Source organism: Myxocyprinus asiaticus, chromosome 4 (genome assembly GCF_019703515.2).
Source record: "Myxocyprinus asiaticus isolate MX2 ecotype Aquarium Trade chromosome 4, UBuf_Myxa_2, whole genome shotgun sequence".
Classification (NCBI taxonomy): Eukaryota; Metazoa; Chordata; class Actinopteri; order Cypriniformes; family Catostomidae; genus Myxocyprinus; species Myxocyprinus asiaticus.
The window spans coordinates 29,832,857-29,849,628 of record NC_059347.1 but is presented as its reverse complement, the minus strand read 5'-3'; the positions used below and the strand labels follow the sequence as shown (position 1 = coordinate 29,849,628).

General features: G+C 38.1%; 1 protein-coding gene and 1 pseudogene across 2 annotated transcripts in view; one reads left to right on the top strand and one right to left on the bottom strand.

Annotated features, from left to right (window-relative positions):
- Window positions 1–4,422: 4,422 nt before the first annotated feature.
- Window positions 4,423–5,510, top strand: LOC127439736 (uncharacterized; annotated as a pseudogene).
- A 1,930-nt stretch (window positions 5,511–7,440) lies between these two features.
- The window catches only part of LOC127431762 (protein mono-ADP-ribosyltransferase PARP8-like), a 56,848-nt gene continuing 47,516 nt past the window's right edge, over window positions 7,441–16,772 (bottom strand). The window contains exons 22-26 of one of the 2 annotated variants that reach the window (XM_051682298.1): window positions 12,898–12,967; window positions 12,653–12,726; window positions 9,213–9,282; window positions 9,038–9,122; window positions 7,441–8,787 (exon numbers count right to left, since the gene is read on the bottom strand). In XM_051682298.1, the coding sequence (XP_051538258.1) occupies window positions 8,685–8,787; window positions 9,038–9,122; window positions 9,213–9,282; window positions 12,653–12,726; window positions 12,898–12,967 (402 nt within the window). In that variant the 3' untranslated portion in view covers window positions 7,441–8,684. Of the gene's footprint in view, window positions 8,788–9,037; window positions 9,123–9,212; window positions 9,283–12,652; window positions 12,727–12,897; window positions 12,968–16,772 lie in introns of those variants that run through there. The other variant, XR_007895650.1, reaches the window with a different exon arrangement.

Here is a 16,772-nt window from a genome sequence, read left to right as displayed (position 1 = left end):
AATAAGAGTCTTGATGCGGTAGACGAGGTTCTCGACGATTTCTTTAGGAGTGAGTTGAAGAAGTCCACAGCAAATCCACAAAGTTACTTGAAGGTAAACACTGCCAGAAGGTTAAACTCAAGAGGAGAGTTTTGGAGTGTGTTGGTCTCAAGAAGAAGAGTTTTGAGCGATGATTAGTCTGCATTCTGGAGTTTTAATAGTTCATTGCTGCACCCATTTTGTGGGTGGAGTGGCCAATCAGAGGCATGCATTTTGAGCGGGAGAGACATCCTTTGTCTCCGTTTATGGCCCATTCGCATTTTATTGCTGATCTGGACCGCTAGTGCAGCTTTTAATTCAAAACATAGTAAGAATTGTTCGATGCATTTCACGATCACATGGTGTACATTATTGTGTGAGAAATAAAGAGAAGATCATTTTGATACCAAGAAGGTAACCTCCAGACGATATTAAAGCAGAGATACACTCATACACTTGAATATAGGCATTTAACGTCTAACTAATATAAGTAAAGGGTTTTAACTAAGTTAATATAATAGGGGAATATACATACAACACATGCATATAGCAGATACATTTATAACTGCTTACTATGGCCTAAATAGAGAAAATGTCTTTAGGTGTGTGTGTGACGTGTATTGGAATTGGTGGAGACAGACAACTGCTCTGGTGCCTGGCACGGGGGTCACCCCCCTTTCTGTGGAATGTGTTTGAAGCTTGATGGAGACACTCCAGAGGTGACCTGTTTTAGCATCCTTTTGATAGTGATAAAGACCATCTGCAATTTAGCACCCATATAAATGTAAACGCGGAGGCCAGGTCAGTAATTTATATGCAAATGTCAAAAGGCTAAAAGGTTTTTTTTTTTTTAAACAAAGTGTAATTAGCCATCACTGATCTTACACAGACGTTACACGTGAAACAAAAATACTGTAATTAATAAAATATAGAACAAGAGTCAAGTTGTCCTTTATGATTAAAAATAATCTCAAGATGTTAAAAACTTTTCATTCTCAGCTTTTATGGGCGAAAACTGGACTGAATAGAATATTTCAACATGTTGAAAGCTGGAATGTCAACCATTTTTAAAAATTATCCAATTGTGAATATTCAGAGACCTATAAAAGGCCACATCTAATAAGTAGTGAAAATGAATGCAAGGGAAAACCCACACAATCTAAACCATGGAAATGAAGACTATATACATTATCAATTTGAAGATGCACCAAAGTCAACACAAGGCTCAAATTAAGACATAAGTTTTCTCAACTTCAGATACCTGCAGAATGGTGAATTCAGACAAGTAGAAAAAATGAATGCCCATTTCTTCAAAGGAAACTGCTACACTATCTACACCCTCAACTGTCAGAGAGCGAGACAGAGACCCAAGAGCAGAGGAACAGTTCAAAGGATTTATTTACAGTTCAAATAATAATTTCAGCAGAGTTATGAGGAATCCTCCATGAAGAGTGCTCCCGCAGGCAATCGCACGCGCCATGAAGGCGAGGAGCAGATCCGTGAGGAAACCTCTGCTGAAGCCACTTGCTTACAGCAGTCTGGAAGGCAACCACTCTCCTGACACGCAGGCAGAGACGAGGAATCCTCCGTTGAAGATTTGTGGGTGCAGAGAACAAGCGTACAGCAAACTGGAAGGCAACCACACTTCCGACACGCGAGCAGAGACGGGCAACCAAACAGATACACAAGACAGGACCAACTAGGCAGAGAGAGTGAGGTAAGTTACTTCGCATCAAACACACTTCAACACTAAACACATTCAACAATCCAGCAACAAACATGACACACAAAGGGATTTAAATAAGCAGGAACAAACAAGGGACAGGTTCCGCTCGCCAGCTGAAAGTTGGCATGATCAGCATTCCCATGGAAACGCACGGCGGTAACTTACACCCGGACCTGTGTGCTCAACACAAGACAGGACATGAAACACAAGACAGAACATGGGGCGATGATGTCATGGTCCCGTCAGACAAAACCCCAACCTGACAAAGTGACAGGACCATGACAGGGAAATGGCCTCCATGGCCGTGGATGCTGGTAGCAGCAGGGGAACGGCCTCCGTAGCTGTGAGCAGGGAAGGGAGAACAACCTCCGTGGCCGCTGGCAGTGGCAGGGAGATGGCCTCCGTGGCCGTGAATGCTGGTAGCGACAGGGGAACAGCCTCCGTAGCTGTATGAAAAATCGCAATGTCTGTGCATTTTGTTGACTTTGGATGCATTTAACTCCAAAATGACACAGTAAATATGCTTCATACTGAGGTTTCAGACAGTGTGGGAGGTCTTTTATAAGAAATAGGCCTTAATTTTTTCTACTTCTTTGAATCCACCTTTCTATAGGTTTCTGAGTTCAAGAAAAATCATGTCTTCGCACATTTCGGTGATTTTGGACCACCAAGGTGGACATCGCCTGCCCGAGTGCTCGTGCTGTGCTCGCACCTTCGTCGCCCGGAGGGTGAGGTCGGACACCGAGCACAGCTCCTGCAGCACACCGGGATCAGGACTACCCACGTGCAGTTCTTTTAGTGCCTTGGCCTGGTGTACCTGCAGGAGGGCCATGGCATGCAGGGTGGAGGCAGCCTGTCCAGCAGCACTGTAGACTTTGGTCGCCAGAGACGACGTAGTCCTACAGACTCTGGAGGGGAGCGCATGGCCGTGAGCGCCGCTCCAAACCCAGGAACCAATCATCAAGCCGTGAGTGCTCAGGGGAGGGTGGAGGGTTCCAGTCCAACCCGATACTCGCTGCAGCCCAGGCAAGCATGGCAGTCAGCTCTGCATCAGCCTCAGACTGGGCGGGCAGACCCAAAGGTGGCAGCCCAGTCCAGTCCTCAGTGTCCGACATCGCCAGTGCGCTCTCCGATGCAGCGATCGAAGACTCATCCTGCTCGCAGGCCCTGAAAGAGACGTCAGGCTGGCCATGAGGCGGGCTGGTCTCATTTCGGAACCGGAATGGGAGGTCCGCGGGGAATTACCCAGCGAGACCGCACCCATTGAACTCCCCAAATCGCCCCCAGTGCCAGCTGGGCCGGCGCGCGGGGGCAGCTAAAGTGGCTTTCCCGCTTCGGAAGAAGGAAAGCCACGACCGCAATGTTGCCATGGTCATATTCTAGCAATGAGAATATGAACCATCCACAAACGCTACCTCAGTGTGATCGCTGCCCAGACACGTGAGGCAGCGCCCGTGGCCGTCGGAGACGGAAAGATAACGACCGCATCCAAGAATCACACAAACGGAAAGGCATCTTTAAAAAGATGTTCAACGTCAATGTGTGTGCTATAAAAGAGAAAATATACTCTTTAGCAGAAATATACACTCTTTTAACGCTGTCAAAGTGCCCAGGGGAGAAATCTGCACTCATCGTGCAGAAGGAGAGAAGGCCACTGGAAATGCGCCGCATATCCAACAGCATACGCTTCTTAAGAGGCAAATGGAACTGCAGTAGTATTCAGCTCGCTGATGGTACAACCGCTTGGCTCCGAAGAAAAAATTTGAATGAGAGTGGGCATTCCTTCTCCTTTTATACCCGTATGTCCGGGGGCGTGGCATGCAAATTCCACTCTCCAATTCTCATTGGCCTTTTCTCAAAAGAATAGAGGTGTTCGGGGCTCTCAAGTGCTACCCCTAGTGTCACTACATCGACACAACGTCGAGTGAGTGACAGAAGGGGAAGTGCGGTTGTGTTTACAGTTGAAAAGAAGTGAATATGTTTTGAGTAGCAGTTTAACAATAGACTAAAGAAAAACTGTTAATCTTCCCATTCATTTCTGAAGTGAATGTAGGCCCCATAATTTTTTTTCTGCAATGCGCTCCTTGACTATTTATGTTAACAAAATGTAGTTTGAGGATGGTTTCTGTATGCTGATATGGTTTTGATTTCCCTGACAATTTAGCCGCGCCAACATTGAAGATAAGAGATGGCGGGCCCACCATTACCAGAGGTGAGTTTACTTATAAATTGTCTTGCCAAAAGCTAACAAAACTGTATTTTCCTTTATCAGTTAAGGACTATAAATAGCTATGAAACATAAACAGTTCGATCATGTAGTTTAAAAGTTACTTTGAACATGTTGCGCATCTAAATGGATTGCAAAATTCTTATACTGTTTGTTTGTAGACATTCTAGATGTGCGAAATAAGTTAGGCAAATATGAGGCCCACTGTATCGCTGCACAAAGTTATCCATTTTAATTAGATTTTAATTGGTCAGATTTGAATGTTTCTTTGTTTTTACATTCTCTCACATTCATTGCAGATATTTGATAAAGTGAGCCTTAAGATTGATCAAGCCTCCATGGAGCACTCAAATACTGTATAAGCACACTAAAAGGCAAAACAGAGAATGTTGAACATAAAGATGGCTATTTTGTTACCAGCGGGACATACAAAGAAGTTGAAAACATTTTTATGAAGTGTGTATTTGGACAAACACCGCATGATAAATATGGAGTTCTTGGTAAAGAGAAGAAGAGTCCTAAAAACCACGCCTCAGGTCTGGGACCAGCTCAAAGTAGCTCCATTGCACAAGTTGAACCAGTTGAGGTTGATGAAACTGTCGTGCATTACATCACAGCAAAAAAATCTAATGAGTTTAACAAAGTAAAAAGGAATGCAGTCTCCATGGAACTAAAGAAAAGGCATATGACCTTTTCATCCCTGACTGACAAGAGCATTCATGCTTAGTTTGCTCGAGAACAGTTTATAACAACAGTATATCAAAAGACTGCAACAGGCCTGCAAAAGAGGACATCCAATTTAGATCCAAAAAATATGAAGCATTACAGTGCAGAGTTCCCAGAACTCCTAATCAGCATTTATAAGGATAAACAGGGACTGACATTGACTGGCAGCTTCATCAGCCTTGAAAGATTTGAGACATTTTTGTATTAGAGTGCAAAAAGGTCTTCGCAGCACCAAACCCTTAATAAAACAATAGACTATGGCACACCTTCCAAGCAACCTGTCACACAAGAGAAAACAATAAACCAGGCCAAAGAGGAGACATGTCCAATTTGTTTAGAGATGATCAAGAAGCTTGAATGTGAAGTCTTCCCTAAATGCAAGCACTGCTTTTGTAAAGACTGTTTGAAGTTGAAACCAGCTTGTCCGATTTGTGGAGAGATATATGGCGATTTAATGGGGACACAACCAAAAGGAGGGACCATGACTGTCACAAAGGATAACTCTTCTTTACCTGGATACGAGACATATGGAACAATCGTAATAAACTATATACCAAGTGGATTACAGGGGGTGAGTTTGCAAATACAATAACATTTTAAAGTATTTTGCTTTAAACTGCATACTATGAGATCAATCAAGATACACTGCTCAGTTGAATACCTCAAACTCTGCAGGCTGAGCACCCAAACCCAGGCAAGTCTTACCAGGGTGCATCATACAAGTGTTGTAATGGTGTTTTTTCCAGTTATGGTTATCTGGATCCAGACTAACTGAAACGAGTACAAGAGGAGCTGAAAGTGAAGGGAATATAAAAAATTGTATTTTACAGGCTGAACTTTGTAAATGTTACTGACACTAAGCTTATTACTATCACAGAAACTGTATATTCCCCATGTAATCACCATCATAACCAGAAGCCATAAAAATAAAAAACAAACAAGGACAAGAAAAAGGAAGATTTAGAACAAAGTAATATGGCAGTCTCATGATCACCAATAACAGTATGCTACATTTTAATAGAGGAACGATGTACAATGACACTTTTGTCACATATATACTACTGAATACAAAACATTTGTTTCATGTCGATATGATAGGACCATATCTACAGAAATCGTTTAAAATTTTACAAAAGTTAGTTGGAATGAAGTATATATATATATATATATAAACTAGTAGTTTAATGAGTTACTATAAAGTCTCAAAAGAGACACTTGTTCCAGCCCACTTAAAATGTGGCTTCAGCTTAAACTGGCTGTAAGGCAATACTGCTTGATTCAGTTTAGGGCAAAAAGAAAACGTGCATGAAATTCATTAATGTCATTATAACAAATGACAGACATGCTTCTAAACATAAACTACTTGGGTGGATTACTAATTAATGATGCACAATATAGAAAAAAATGCTGGAAAAAACAGTTGATGTTTACTGGGTATTTAGTTATCTTATACGAACAATAACTAACCAATGACCTACCTGGGCAAAAGGGTCCTGGTTCTTGGCCAACTTGAGTAGATTATAGGATTTACCTTGCACTAACTTGCAGAGATACAGGTCAATTATAAATGAACTTTTTTGTGGGGAAAACCATAATAGGACCACAATAATTATTTTTGCATCACACAGAACAGAAACTAAAATGGCCTACTGGAGGAATTCATGTTAGAAATTAATTGTGCTAGCATCAGAGATGTTGATTGTTTTGATGCTGAAGGAGAGACTGTGTTATGCTCTGGCCAGGCATTTTATGGTACTAACAAAATAAAAAGCTCTTGCACTTGGCAACTGTCTGATCAAAGATGGCACAAAGGTTACTGTGTATGAATGATATATCATCTGTGGACTAATATTCAGCTGTATTTAGGGTTTAACATCTGATTTCAATTAGAAAGAAAAAAGACAAAAGTTTGTGCTTTATAGGCAAATCTGAATTTAATGAACATAAAAGGTACATAAGCTACTATTTCCATAACTTGTAAAAAGCCAAAAAGCTTGATCTGTTTGCAAAATAAGGAAAAGGTAAAAATATTTGGCCTCTGTGTTGTTGTGGCATTATTTACACTATATACAGTATACTTCATATATGACAGTGTTGTCAAACAGTATTGTCATATATTTGCCATTTTAATCCTTACAGATAAGGCACCATATGCTAAGTAGCATTATATTTTTACCAAATTGTGCAGACAATGTACAAAACTATACAAACAGAAGTTTATATGAACAGAAGTCCATCATAATGAGGGTAAAGGAAAAGATAAAAATAAATATGTTGCTTTAAGATGTTTTAAGCAGTTTTGCAGTTATAAGTGTTTCAGCATTTCAATACTTAAAGGAGATTTATATGATAATAAATCAACCAGTTAACCTCGGTGCACTCACAAAAACTTGTTATTGTAATATTTAGCTGTCACCACTTTGAGCACTTGAACCTAAAATTGAATAAAGAGGAATATATTGCAAGTGAATGTCATGTTAGTTTACCAGTATTTCAGTCACATGGAAAATACAAAATAGTTTTCTGCACAAAAAATGATCAAGCCCAAGTTAATGTGCCTGTAGTTTAATAAACCCCATAATTCAACCAGTAAATGAGAAAACTGTTGTGGTGCTTTTATGTAAAAATGCATTTTTTTCAAATGGCATTTTTAAAACAGTTTTAAAGAATTTAACCAAATTTTCCACTTTTATTCACAGATACTTAATATAACTATATCAGGTAACTATCACTCATTCTCAAAAAAGATTATATGATTTTAATGAGTCAACAATTTCATTTATGTTCAGAAAGTGAACAACCACAAAGTTGTCTAAACATCACTATAAAGAATTACAAAAACTGAATAAACAGAAAAAGAAAACAGAATACTCACATTTAGACCTTCCGTTAATACATTACAATGTATGAACAACAAGCAGCAAACACTTATTCTGCCTTAAAATCACCTTAGAAAAAAGATTTATATTGAAATTATTTTTAAAGACATTGTACATTTGGGTGGCGATTTTTTTCCTTTATAAAAAATTCTAACCATACCAAGGAAAACAATTTGTTTAAAAACGTAAGGAAAGCAGCATGCATCTTATTTTAGTTGTTGCTGCCAAGTATATAAAGTCTTTTTAGTTTTTCTCTTTTCTTTTTTCTAAACTCTTGTTCATAGTTGGTAAATTCACTGCTCATTAAAAACAATAACGTTATAGTAATATATTTCAAATTCTCTGATTTAAATGTTTTAATTAAGTGGCAGGTTTGATTAATCTGGGCAAACTCCTTAACTTAGACCTTTAGAAATTGTAAACTGACAGTAACTTTTAAGTAACGTGTCATATTAAGTGTCACATTGGGACTTTTTTTAAACTACCCTTGTCAAATATCTCCATCAGCTCTAAATGCTGTGTCTTCAACATCAGGAGTTGCTTGCTTGTGTTTAGCACTGTCCGATTATAAATACTTCTGTCTTTTAAAGGCATTTAAGATTATGTGGAAGTCTGAAACAACTATCATACATTAAGAAAAATAAAGTGCATATAGACACCTTTTGTATATACAAATTAATGTACTTTAACAAGTACAACTCTTAGTAAACAAAGTCAGATGGCGCATATCCACACAGGAATATTATATTTTCTCCAGTAAAGTCTCAAAATATTCTTCAAAGTGTTTTCATTTTTTGTATTCTTTACAAAAAATAAGTTGTCTATCAGGTGAACTGAGAGACATACCATGCTCTTTCAAAATGTACCTTTTATTTATAAACTTGCAAAATGGTAATAGTTTGAATCGCCAGTGTAAATATGCATGTATTCATGGGGAATAGTATTGTATAAATAGTGTTTACTTTTGAAGATTGTGACTATTATTGTTTTATTTTATTTTTTTCAGTTTTTTCTGTTCTGTGGTTACCAAAAATACATATGGTATTGGCCTCCTACGCTCAAATGTCCAACTTTGAGAAAGGTCAAGGCAACAGTATCGTGTTCCAACTCATCCAGTAGCCGTTTGATTGCCGATGACTCGTAGGATCTCCCTGTGAATACCGGGGTCCTGTGTGTTTATACTGGTGTCGCCTACTTGTCCATCTTCATAACTAGTCAATAAGAAGTTTAAAAACAGAGAGTTGGGAAGAGGGAGGCTTTCAGTTGAATTTCAGCTCATTTGCAGTTGTTCTGTTGTTATTAGATCAGACGTATGACACAGTCTACTTTTTATTTTTTGATAGAATGAATGCATTCAATATGTCAGATGCAGACTCAACATTTTTTGAGACACATTTACCCTATGGCTGTTTAAACAACACATGGATACTGAGATAAAATACTGATATAAAATATACTTACACAAAGAAAAAACGTGTGCAAACATGATCTGTATTTGGAACTACCCAGATGTCACCATGCTTGTGCAGGTCTGGAGATGTAATAGCTGTATAAAAAAAAAAGAAGGAAAGATTAGAAGCATAAAAAATTACAAATGTTGATGTAAATCTGTGTTAAGGGCAGTAAGAGTGTGAACCTTCACACAAGGCTATGCATTTCAGGTTGCGACTCTGCAGAAACTGTGGATTCTGGCCTTTCTTCAGTGTCTGCAAGCAAATCCAGATTTTGATCATGTCATACAAGTTGAGGATGGCAAGCGTTTTTTTGTTATATTGTTATACTACGCAAAATTAAGCCCATCAAGAACAAATTCATTGAAATTGACCATTAGCTAAGCCCCGCCTTAAAAGCATTTCTGACCAATCTTAGCAATTGTTGCTGTGCACCATTTCTCTAAAAAGCGCTTGCTTTTTTTTCCAATGAGAGTCTACAGGAGTAATGTTTGTTTGTGCAGTTTTAAGCAGAATTTTACAGAAAAGATCCACAATATGTAAAAAGTTTTGTTCCTGGGTCACTTTTAATAATGAAACAAGGTACATAGAGAGGATATATGCAGTATTTTTTCTTTATTTTTTTAAATATCTGAAAATAAATATCGAGAAGAGCATGCTATGGATTAAACTGTGTCAGTCCTCATTCCCAAATGAACATGCAAAGACACTTACATTTGCTGATTAAGGTAAATTAAAGTTAACAACTTAACATTAATTAATTTATGTATTGATTCAGGTCTTAGACAAGGCAATAGCAAATAAGAGCTCACAGCATCAAAGTGAGTCCCTCGATATACTTCCTACGAAATCGAAGAACAAAATCTGGCCAAAAAGGTGTTTCAGTGGTTCGTAAGAGCTCGCTTAGGAAAACTTTTCCTAAAAGTTCTATTTGACAGCAAAACACCTTCTTACTGCTATTGGTCCACATCATCAGTAGGTGTGACCTGGAGCTCCACCTACCTTGATGACAACAGCAAGTACTGTTTATGTTGTTTAGTGAGTCAAAATGAGTCAACATGAACACATCGGAGTTATAAGCGACCTGGTGCAACTTACACAGTTGTGCTCAAAAGTCTGCATATCCTTGGAATTGGTAATATATGTACCTTTTTTAAAGAAAACATGAGTGAGCAGGCAAAACATATTTCTTTTATTTCTTATGGGATTCATACTCAACTGCAGGTTATAACAGAATGGCACAATCATAAAACAAAACATGGCAATAAAGAAAAAAAATGACCCCTGTTCAAAAGTCTGCATACCCTTAGTTCTTAATACTGTGCATTGCCCCCTTTAGCATCAATGACAGCGTGCAGTCTTTTGTAATAGTTGTCTATGAGGCCCCAAATTTTTGCAGGTGGTATAGCTGCCCATTTGTCTTGGCAAAATGCCTCCAGGTCATGCAAAGTCTTTGGTCGTCTTGCATGAATCGCACGTTTGAGATCTCCCCAGAGTGGCTCGATGATATTAAGGTCAGGAGACTGTGATGGCCACTCCAGAACCTTCACCTTTTTCTGCTGTAACCACTGGAGGGTCAACTTGGCCTTGTGCTTAGGGTCACTGTCATGCTGGAAAGTCCAAGAGCGTTCCATGCGCAGCTTTCGTGCAGAAGAATGCAAATTGTCTGCCAGTATTTTCTGATAACATGCTGCATTCAACTTGCCATCAATTTTCACAAGATTCCCTGTGCCTTTAGAGCTCACACACCCCCAAAACGTCAGTGAGCCACCACCATGCTTCACAGTGGGGATGGTATTCTTTTCACTATAAGCCTTGTTGACCCCTCTCCAAACATAGCGCTTATGGTTGTGACCAGAAAGCTCTATTTTGGTCTCATCACTCCAAATGAGGGCAATCCTCACTAAGCTGTGAGGCATGTCAAGGTGTTGTCGGGCATATTGTAACCGGGCTTTTTTGTGGCATTGGCACTGTAAAGGCTTCTTTCTGGCAACTCGACCATGCAGCTCATTGTTGTTCAAGTATCGTCGTATCGTGCTCCTTGAAACAACCACACCATCTTTTCCCAGAGCAGCCTGTATTTCCCCTGACGTTACCTGTGGGTTTTTCTTTGTATCCCGAACAATTCTTCTGGCAGTTGTGGCTGAAATCTTTCTTGGTCTACCTGACCTTGGCTTGGTGTCAAGAGATTTTCCACTTCTTAATAAGTGATTGAACAGTACTGACTGGCATTTTCAAGGCTTTGGATATCTTTTTATATCCTTTTCCATCTTTATAAAGTTCCATTACCTTGTTACGCAGGTCTTTTGACAGTTCTTTTCTGCTCCTCATGGCTCAGTATCTAGCCTGTTCAGTGCATCCACGTGAGAGCTGACAAACTCATTGACTATTTATACACAGACACTAATTGCAATTAGTGCAAAAAGTCACCTTGTGTGTCTGTAACAAGGCCAAACATTCAAGGGTATGTAAACTTTTGATCAGGGCCATTTGGGTGATTTCTGTTATCATTATGATTTAAAAAGAAGCCAAACAACTATGTGATAATACATGGCTTATATGATCACTATCCTTAAATAAAAGACAGTTTTTTTTTGCATGATCTGTCATATTTTCAAAATCAAAATTGAGCAATTTCTGCCAGGGTATGCAAACTTTTGAGCACAACTGTACCTACGTCTGTATGATCTTCCACTTAGAGACATTTCCCAAGACCAAGTCATGCGATTTATTTTTATTTAATTAGGCTACTAAAGGAATCAAATCTTCTCAAATACTCTCAAGTGCCCATTCACTCATGTGCCATCTGCAGCAAAAGCCATTCACACATCTGTCTAAAATAAGATATGCCCATGATTATTCTTTTGTCTTTATTCTGAACATTACCACTTTTATACACTTATCTTTGCAACTGTATCAGTGTCATTATAAATCACAATACCAGAGTGTAACCGGCGCATATTATGGCCACGTATAGTTTGTTAGTGCATTAGCGTCATGAATTTAGAATATAAACAAGACAAATTAAACATTTTCTACTGCATATTTATTACTTTAAATCATCACCGAGTGATTAAAATGGCTTCTTTTACTGACTTCAAGTGAAGTCTACTCATAGAATGAGGCATAAAGTCATTGATAACAAATTTTTAAGGTTTTACATGTAGCATCCTCATATTTAAATGTACTTCTAAATGCCTTCCTCATCGGTGTGGCGGGTGTCTGAATGTTCGGAAACAGTATACCGTTGCTCGGCTGTTTAGAACTTCTTTTTAGCCCTGAACGAAGATGTACTTCTCCGGAAGTACATCGAGGCCTTTAGACATGTGAGATGTTATGAGCAGTTCTGTTCACTTACACTTACTTTTTAATGTTATCAGGTGTGAAATCGCTTTTAAATGACACTTAATGTGACTGTAATTAGCATTTGCCTCAATTCTGATTCAAAGTCTCTTCAGTTTTCAATCAAATTACTGTGTAATTTAACAATTTATAAAAATAAATAAATAAATAAATAAATATTTAGCCAAAAACCGCGCCATTCACATCTTAATGAAGGGTCAGTTATCAAACTATGTCTGGTGAAAAAAAACAACAACAAAAAAACAACATAATACATATATACCTGCAAATGAATGTTGGATTTGTTAGCAGCAGTTTCATCTTTTGAAGCAACTTTCTGCTGCTTCTTATTCATCCCTATGGGGAGAAAAGCCACAGTATTTCAAACAATTACATGTGTGTGAAAGTTTTTTTTAAATTATTATTACATTTTAGTCTCTGCTTTTTTCTAAATATATTCATGAAGGAAGTGAAGGAAAATTCAGGATCAAATATCTTAAAAGTGTTTGCTCATAAAAGAATTAAGACCTGAGTAGCCAAAGGATATGCTTGATAATGGACTGAGATAGATTCCACTCCCATAGATAGCGCCATGGAGCTGCAAAGAAAACAATGTTTCAGTATGGCATGTAATTATTGAACTCATTTAAAAAAAATTATAATAATTATCTTCTCAAACAGGGAAATATGTCTGCTGAAATACCCTGTAATGTCATACATTTTTGTTGCATACATAACTGGGTTTAAAGGCATTGCAACGCTACATGTTTCATATTTTGTCTTAAGAAGCCTTAAGAAAGGGCTGCCCAATTGTAAAAATTTCACATATATTTAGTTCCCACTAGAGATGTGATTTAAATATGTCAATGGGCCTATTTACACTTGGTCACTTCATGCGTTTTTACTGATTGGATTGCTATCCGATTGAATAAGCACATTCCATTTACACTTTGCCACATCAATGTGTCTCCCACACTATATGCAAATAACACAGAGTTTACTTCTGTGATTATGCTAATGCAGGGCAGAAAATTTAAAAGATATTATTTATTATTTAATTACAACTGACTTTGAACAGTGCGTGAGTGTTTCTCTTTGGCTGTGCGCACAGTAGGGCTGCACGATTATAGCAAAAATCATAATTGTTGATTATTGCCCTTGATATTGTAATCGCTATTATTAATGTCGATTAAAATATTAAATTACCGTGACGTCACAAAGCAAGCAAAGTAGCAGATTTCAATGGTGGATATGAGCTGCGCTCCAGTTTCTTTTAAGCATTAAATATTGTAATAATGTTTGTTAATGTTAGGCCAAATACAATTTATTTTAAATGGATATCTATGTATAGAATAAATTCAATAATGATATGACATATTCAATATTCAAACTTATTAACAGCTGATTTAAACTGACTAAATTACTTACTGCTTTCAGTAAGAGACAGGGGACCATTCATCCTATTAGATCTTCAATGGTGATCTTGTTCATGTAAGATCATCGTTAGATCATTTTTGGCCTCAGTGGTTGCACTTTGGAAATTTAAAAGTCATTTGCAATCGGAGTTTGTGCGATTCAATGTTAAATCTACTAACACCAGCTGCGTGGCAAATGGGTCTTATTAGAGCAGACACGATAACAATGATGGTGATTCCTGAAATATGCTATTCATGCCATATTCTTTATGTTGGCTACACCTCCAAAACAAACTTAGAACAGTTAAGCTGAATTACTTTATTGCTATTTTGTACAAATCAGATTCATATTGGCCTACATATTAACATGACAAAACAAAACTTTACAAAAAATTACATGAATAATTTGTACACAGAAATCGAGCAACGTGACAAACTCTCCCATTACAATGACTGCTGTCACTCACTGCAGGTTTACACTGTTTGAGACCTGCATTTTCACACGAGCTCAAAGACGCTCCGCACAAAGTTCTGCACTATCGCGAATGCTCTCATTAAAAACAAAGCTGTCTAATCAGCATAATAAATCAATTATTTACACCGCGTCTGTGCCTTGATTAGAACGGGAGTGTTTTAGTTTTGTCGTGTTGCTCATTTGCAGTGTTTTTAACATCTACGTTCAAAGCGAGTGGTGCAATATGCAATTAATCCAAAAGTGCTTTTCGCTCTTGTTCTACAGTTTCTTTTCAAGTCTCAGGTGATGTTTCTTCAGTATTAATTTTCGTGTGCCACCATGAACAGAGGTGGAACATAAAGTAAACATCTGGGCATTCAGACGGTTTAAAACTTGCGCTTTAGGATCAGTTGTCATTACTGATAGAATGGAGGACTAGTTTAAGCGGCTCTGATTGGCCATTGCCATTTCATTGCTCAACGGACATGTTAGTGATTGGTTAGAATACTTAACCGCTGCAAAAACACGGTGTAAATAGAAACCATTAACGCAACAGGAGCAGAATTAAATTGAATGCTGTAATCATCAGTTTTTACAATTACATAATCGTGGCAGCCGTAATCGTAATCTCGATTAGTTTTTCGATTAATTGCGCAGCCCTAGCGCCCAGTATTTTCCCCTCTCTGGGCTTCTCGTAGGTAAGATGTGTCATGAGCATCAGCTGTGCTCATTCAGTGTTAAGGTTCAGTTTCGTCATTGATCTGCATCAAATAAATGAAGAAAAAAAGTCCTGTCTTTCCTGCAACGTGCATCCGTGTCTTAATTTGTTATTATTTATCGTACAACACGAGCCCTATACAAATACACTGTAGCAGCTGTTATGTTTTGCATTTTATCTATGCTGACATAGCACTGTTTGGGCAGAGTAAAGTTTACATATGCGTCTTGAATAGCCAGATGCATTTACACTTGACTGAGTTACGAATGGAATGCGTCTCAAACCACCTTCTAAGTGGTTTGAGCGATCGGATTGCAATCCGTCTCGAATGTGTTTCGGAGGGCATTTACACCTGGTCTTTTCATGATCGGAAACCTATCCGATCAGTGAAAATGCATGAAGTGGCCAAGTGTAAATAGGCCCAGTTTACATCAGTGTGTTCTATTTTTAAGATGTTTACCTTACACATTGTGTAAATATACACTGGCGGCCAAAAGTTTGGAATAATGTACAGATTTTGCTCTTTCAGAAGGAAATTGGTACTTTAATTCACCAAAGTGGCATTCAACTGATCACAAAGCAACAGCATAATCACTATTTGAAAAAAGTCATTTTTGATCAAATCTAGACAGGCCCCATTTCCAGCAGCCATCACTCCAACAACTTATCCTTGAGTAATCATGCTAAATTGCTAATTTGGTACTAGAAAATCACTTGCAATTATATCAAACACAGTTGAAAGCTATTTGGTTCATTAAATGAAGCTTAACATTGTCTTTGTGTTTGTTTATGAGTTGCCACAGTATGCAATAGGCATGTCTATCAAATCTAGACAGGAATCTAGACCTTAATCTTAAGGTCAATATTAGGTCAGAAATGGCAAAAAAGAAACAGCTTTCTCTAGAAACTCGTCAGTCAATCATTGTTTTGAGGAATGAAGGCTATACAATGCTTGAAATTGCCAAAAAACTGAAGATTTCATACAAAGGTGTACACTACAGTCTTCAAAGACAAAGGACAACTGGCTCTAACAAGGACAGAAAGAGATGTGGAAGGCCAGATGTACAACTAAACAAGAGGATAAGTACATCAGAGTCTCTAGTTTGAGAAATAGATGCCTCACATGTCCTCAGCTGACAGCTTCATTGAATTCTACCCGCTCAACACCAGTTTCATGTACAACAGTAAAGAGAAGACTCAGGGGTGCAGGCCTTATGGGAAGAATTGGAAAGAAAAAGCCACTTTTGAAACAGAAAAACAAAAAGAAAAGGTTAGAGTGGGCAAAGAAACAGACAATGGACAACAGATAATTGGAAAAGAGTGTTATGAATCTTAACCCCATTGAGCCTTTGTGGGATTAGCTAGACTGTAAGGTGTGTGAGAAGTGCCCGACAAGACAGCCACATCTATGGCAAGTGCTACAGGAAGCGTGGGGTGAAATGTCACCTGAGTATCTGGACAATCTGACAGCTAGAATGCCAAGGATCTGCAAACCTGTCATTGCTGCACATGGAGGATTTTCTGATGAGAACTCTTTGAAGTAGTTTAGTTATTTTTTTCAAATTGTAATAGTAATTTTTCACGTTATTAACGTCCTGACTATATATTGTGATCAGTTGAATGCCACTTTGGTGAATAAAAGTACCAATTTCTTTCCATAAGAGCAAAATCTGTATATTATTCCAAACTTTTGGCTGCCAGTGTATTATTGCCTTATATTATTGCCTTATGTTTTTTTAAGTTAAACCATTGTTTCATGGTTAAAAAATATATGGGCTAAAGCATCATGGGTAATGCATCTGAACTTATCTAAGTA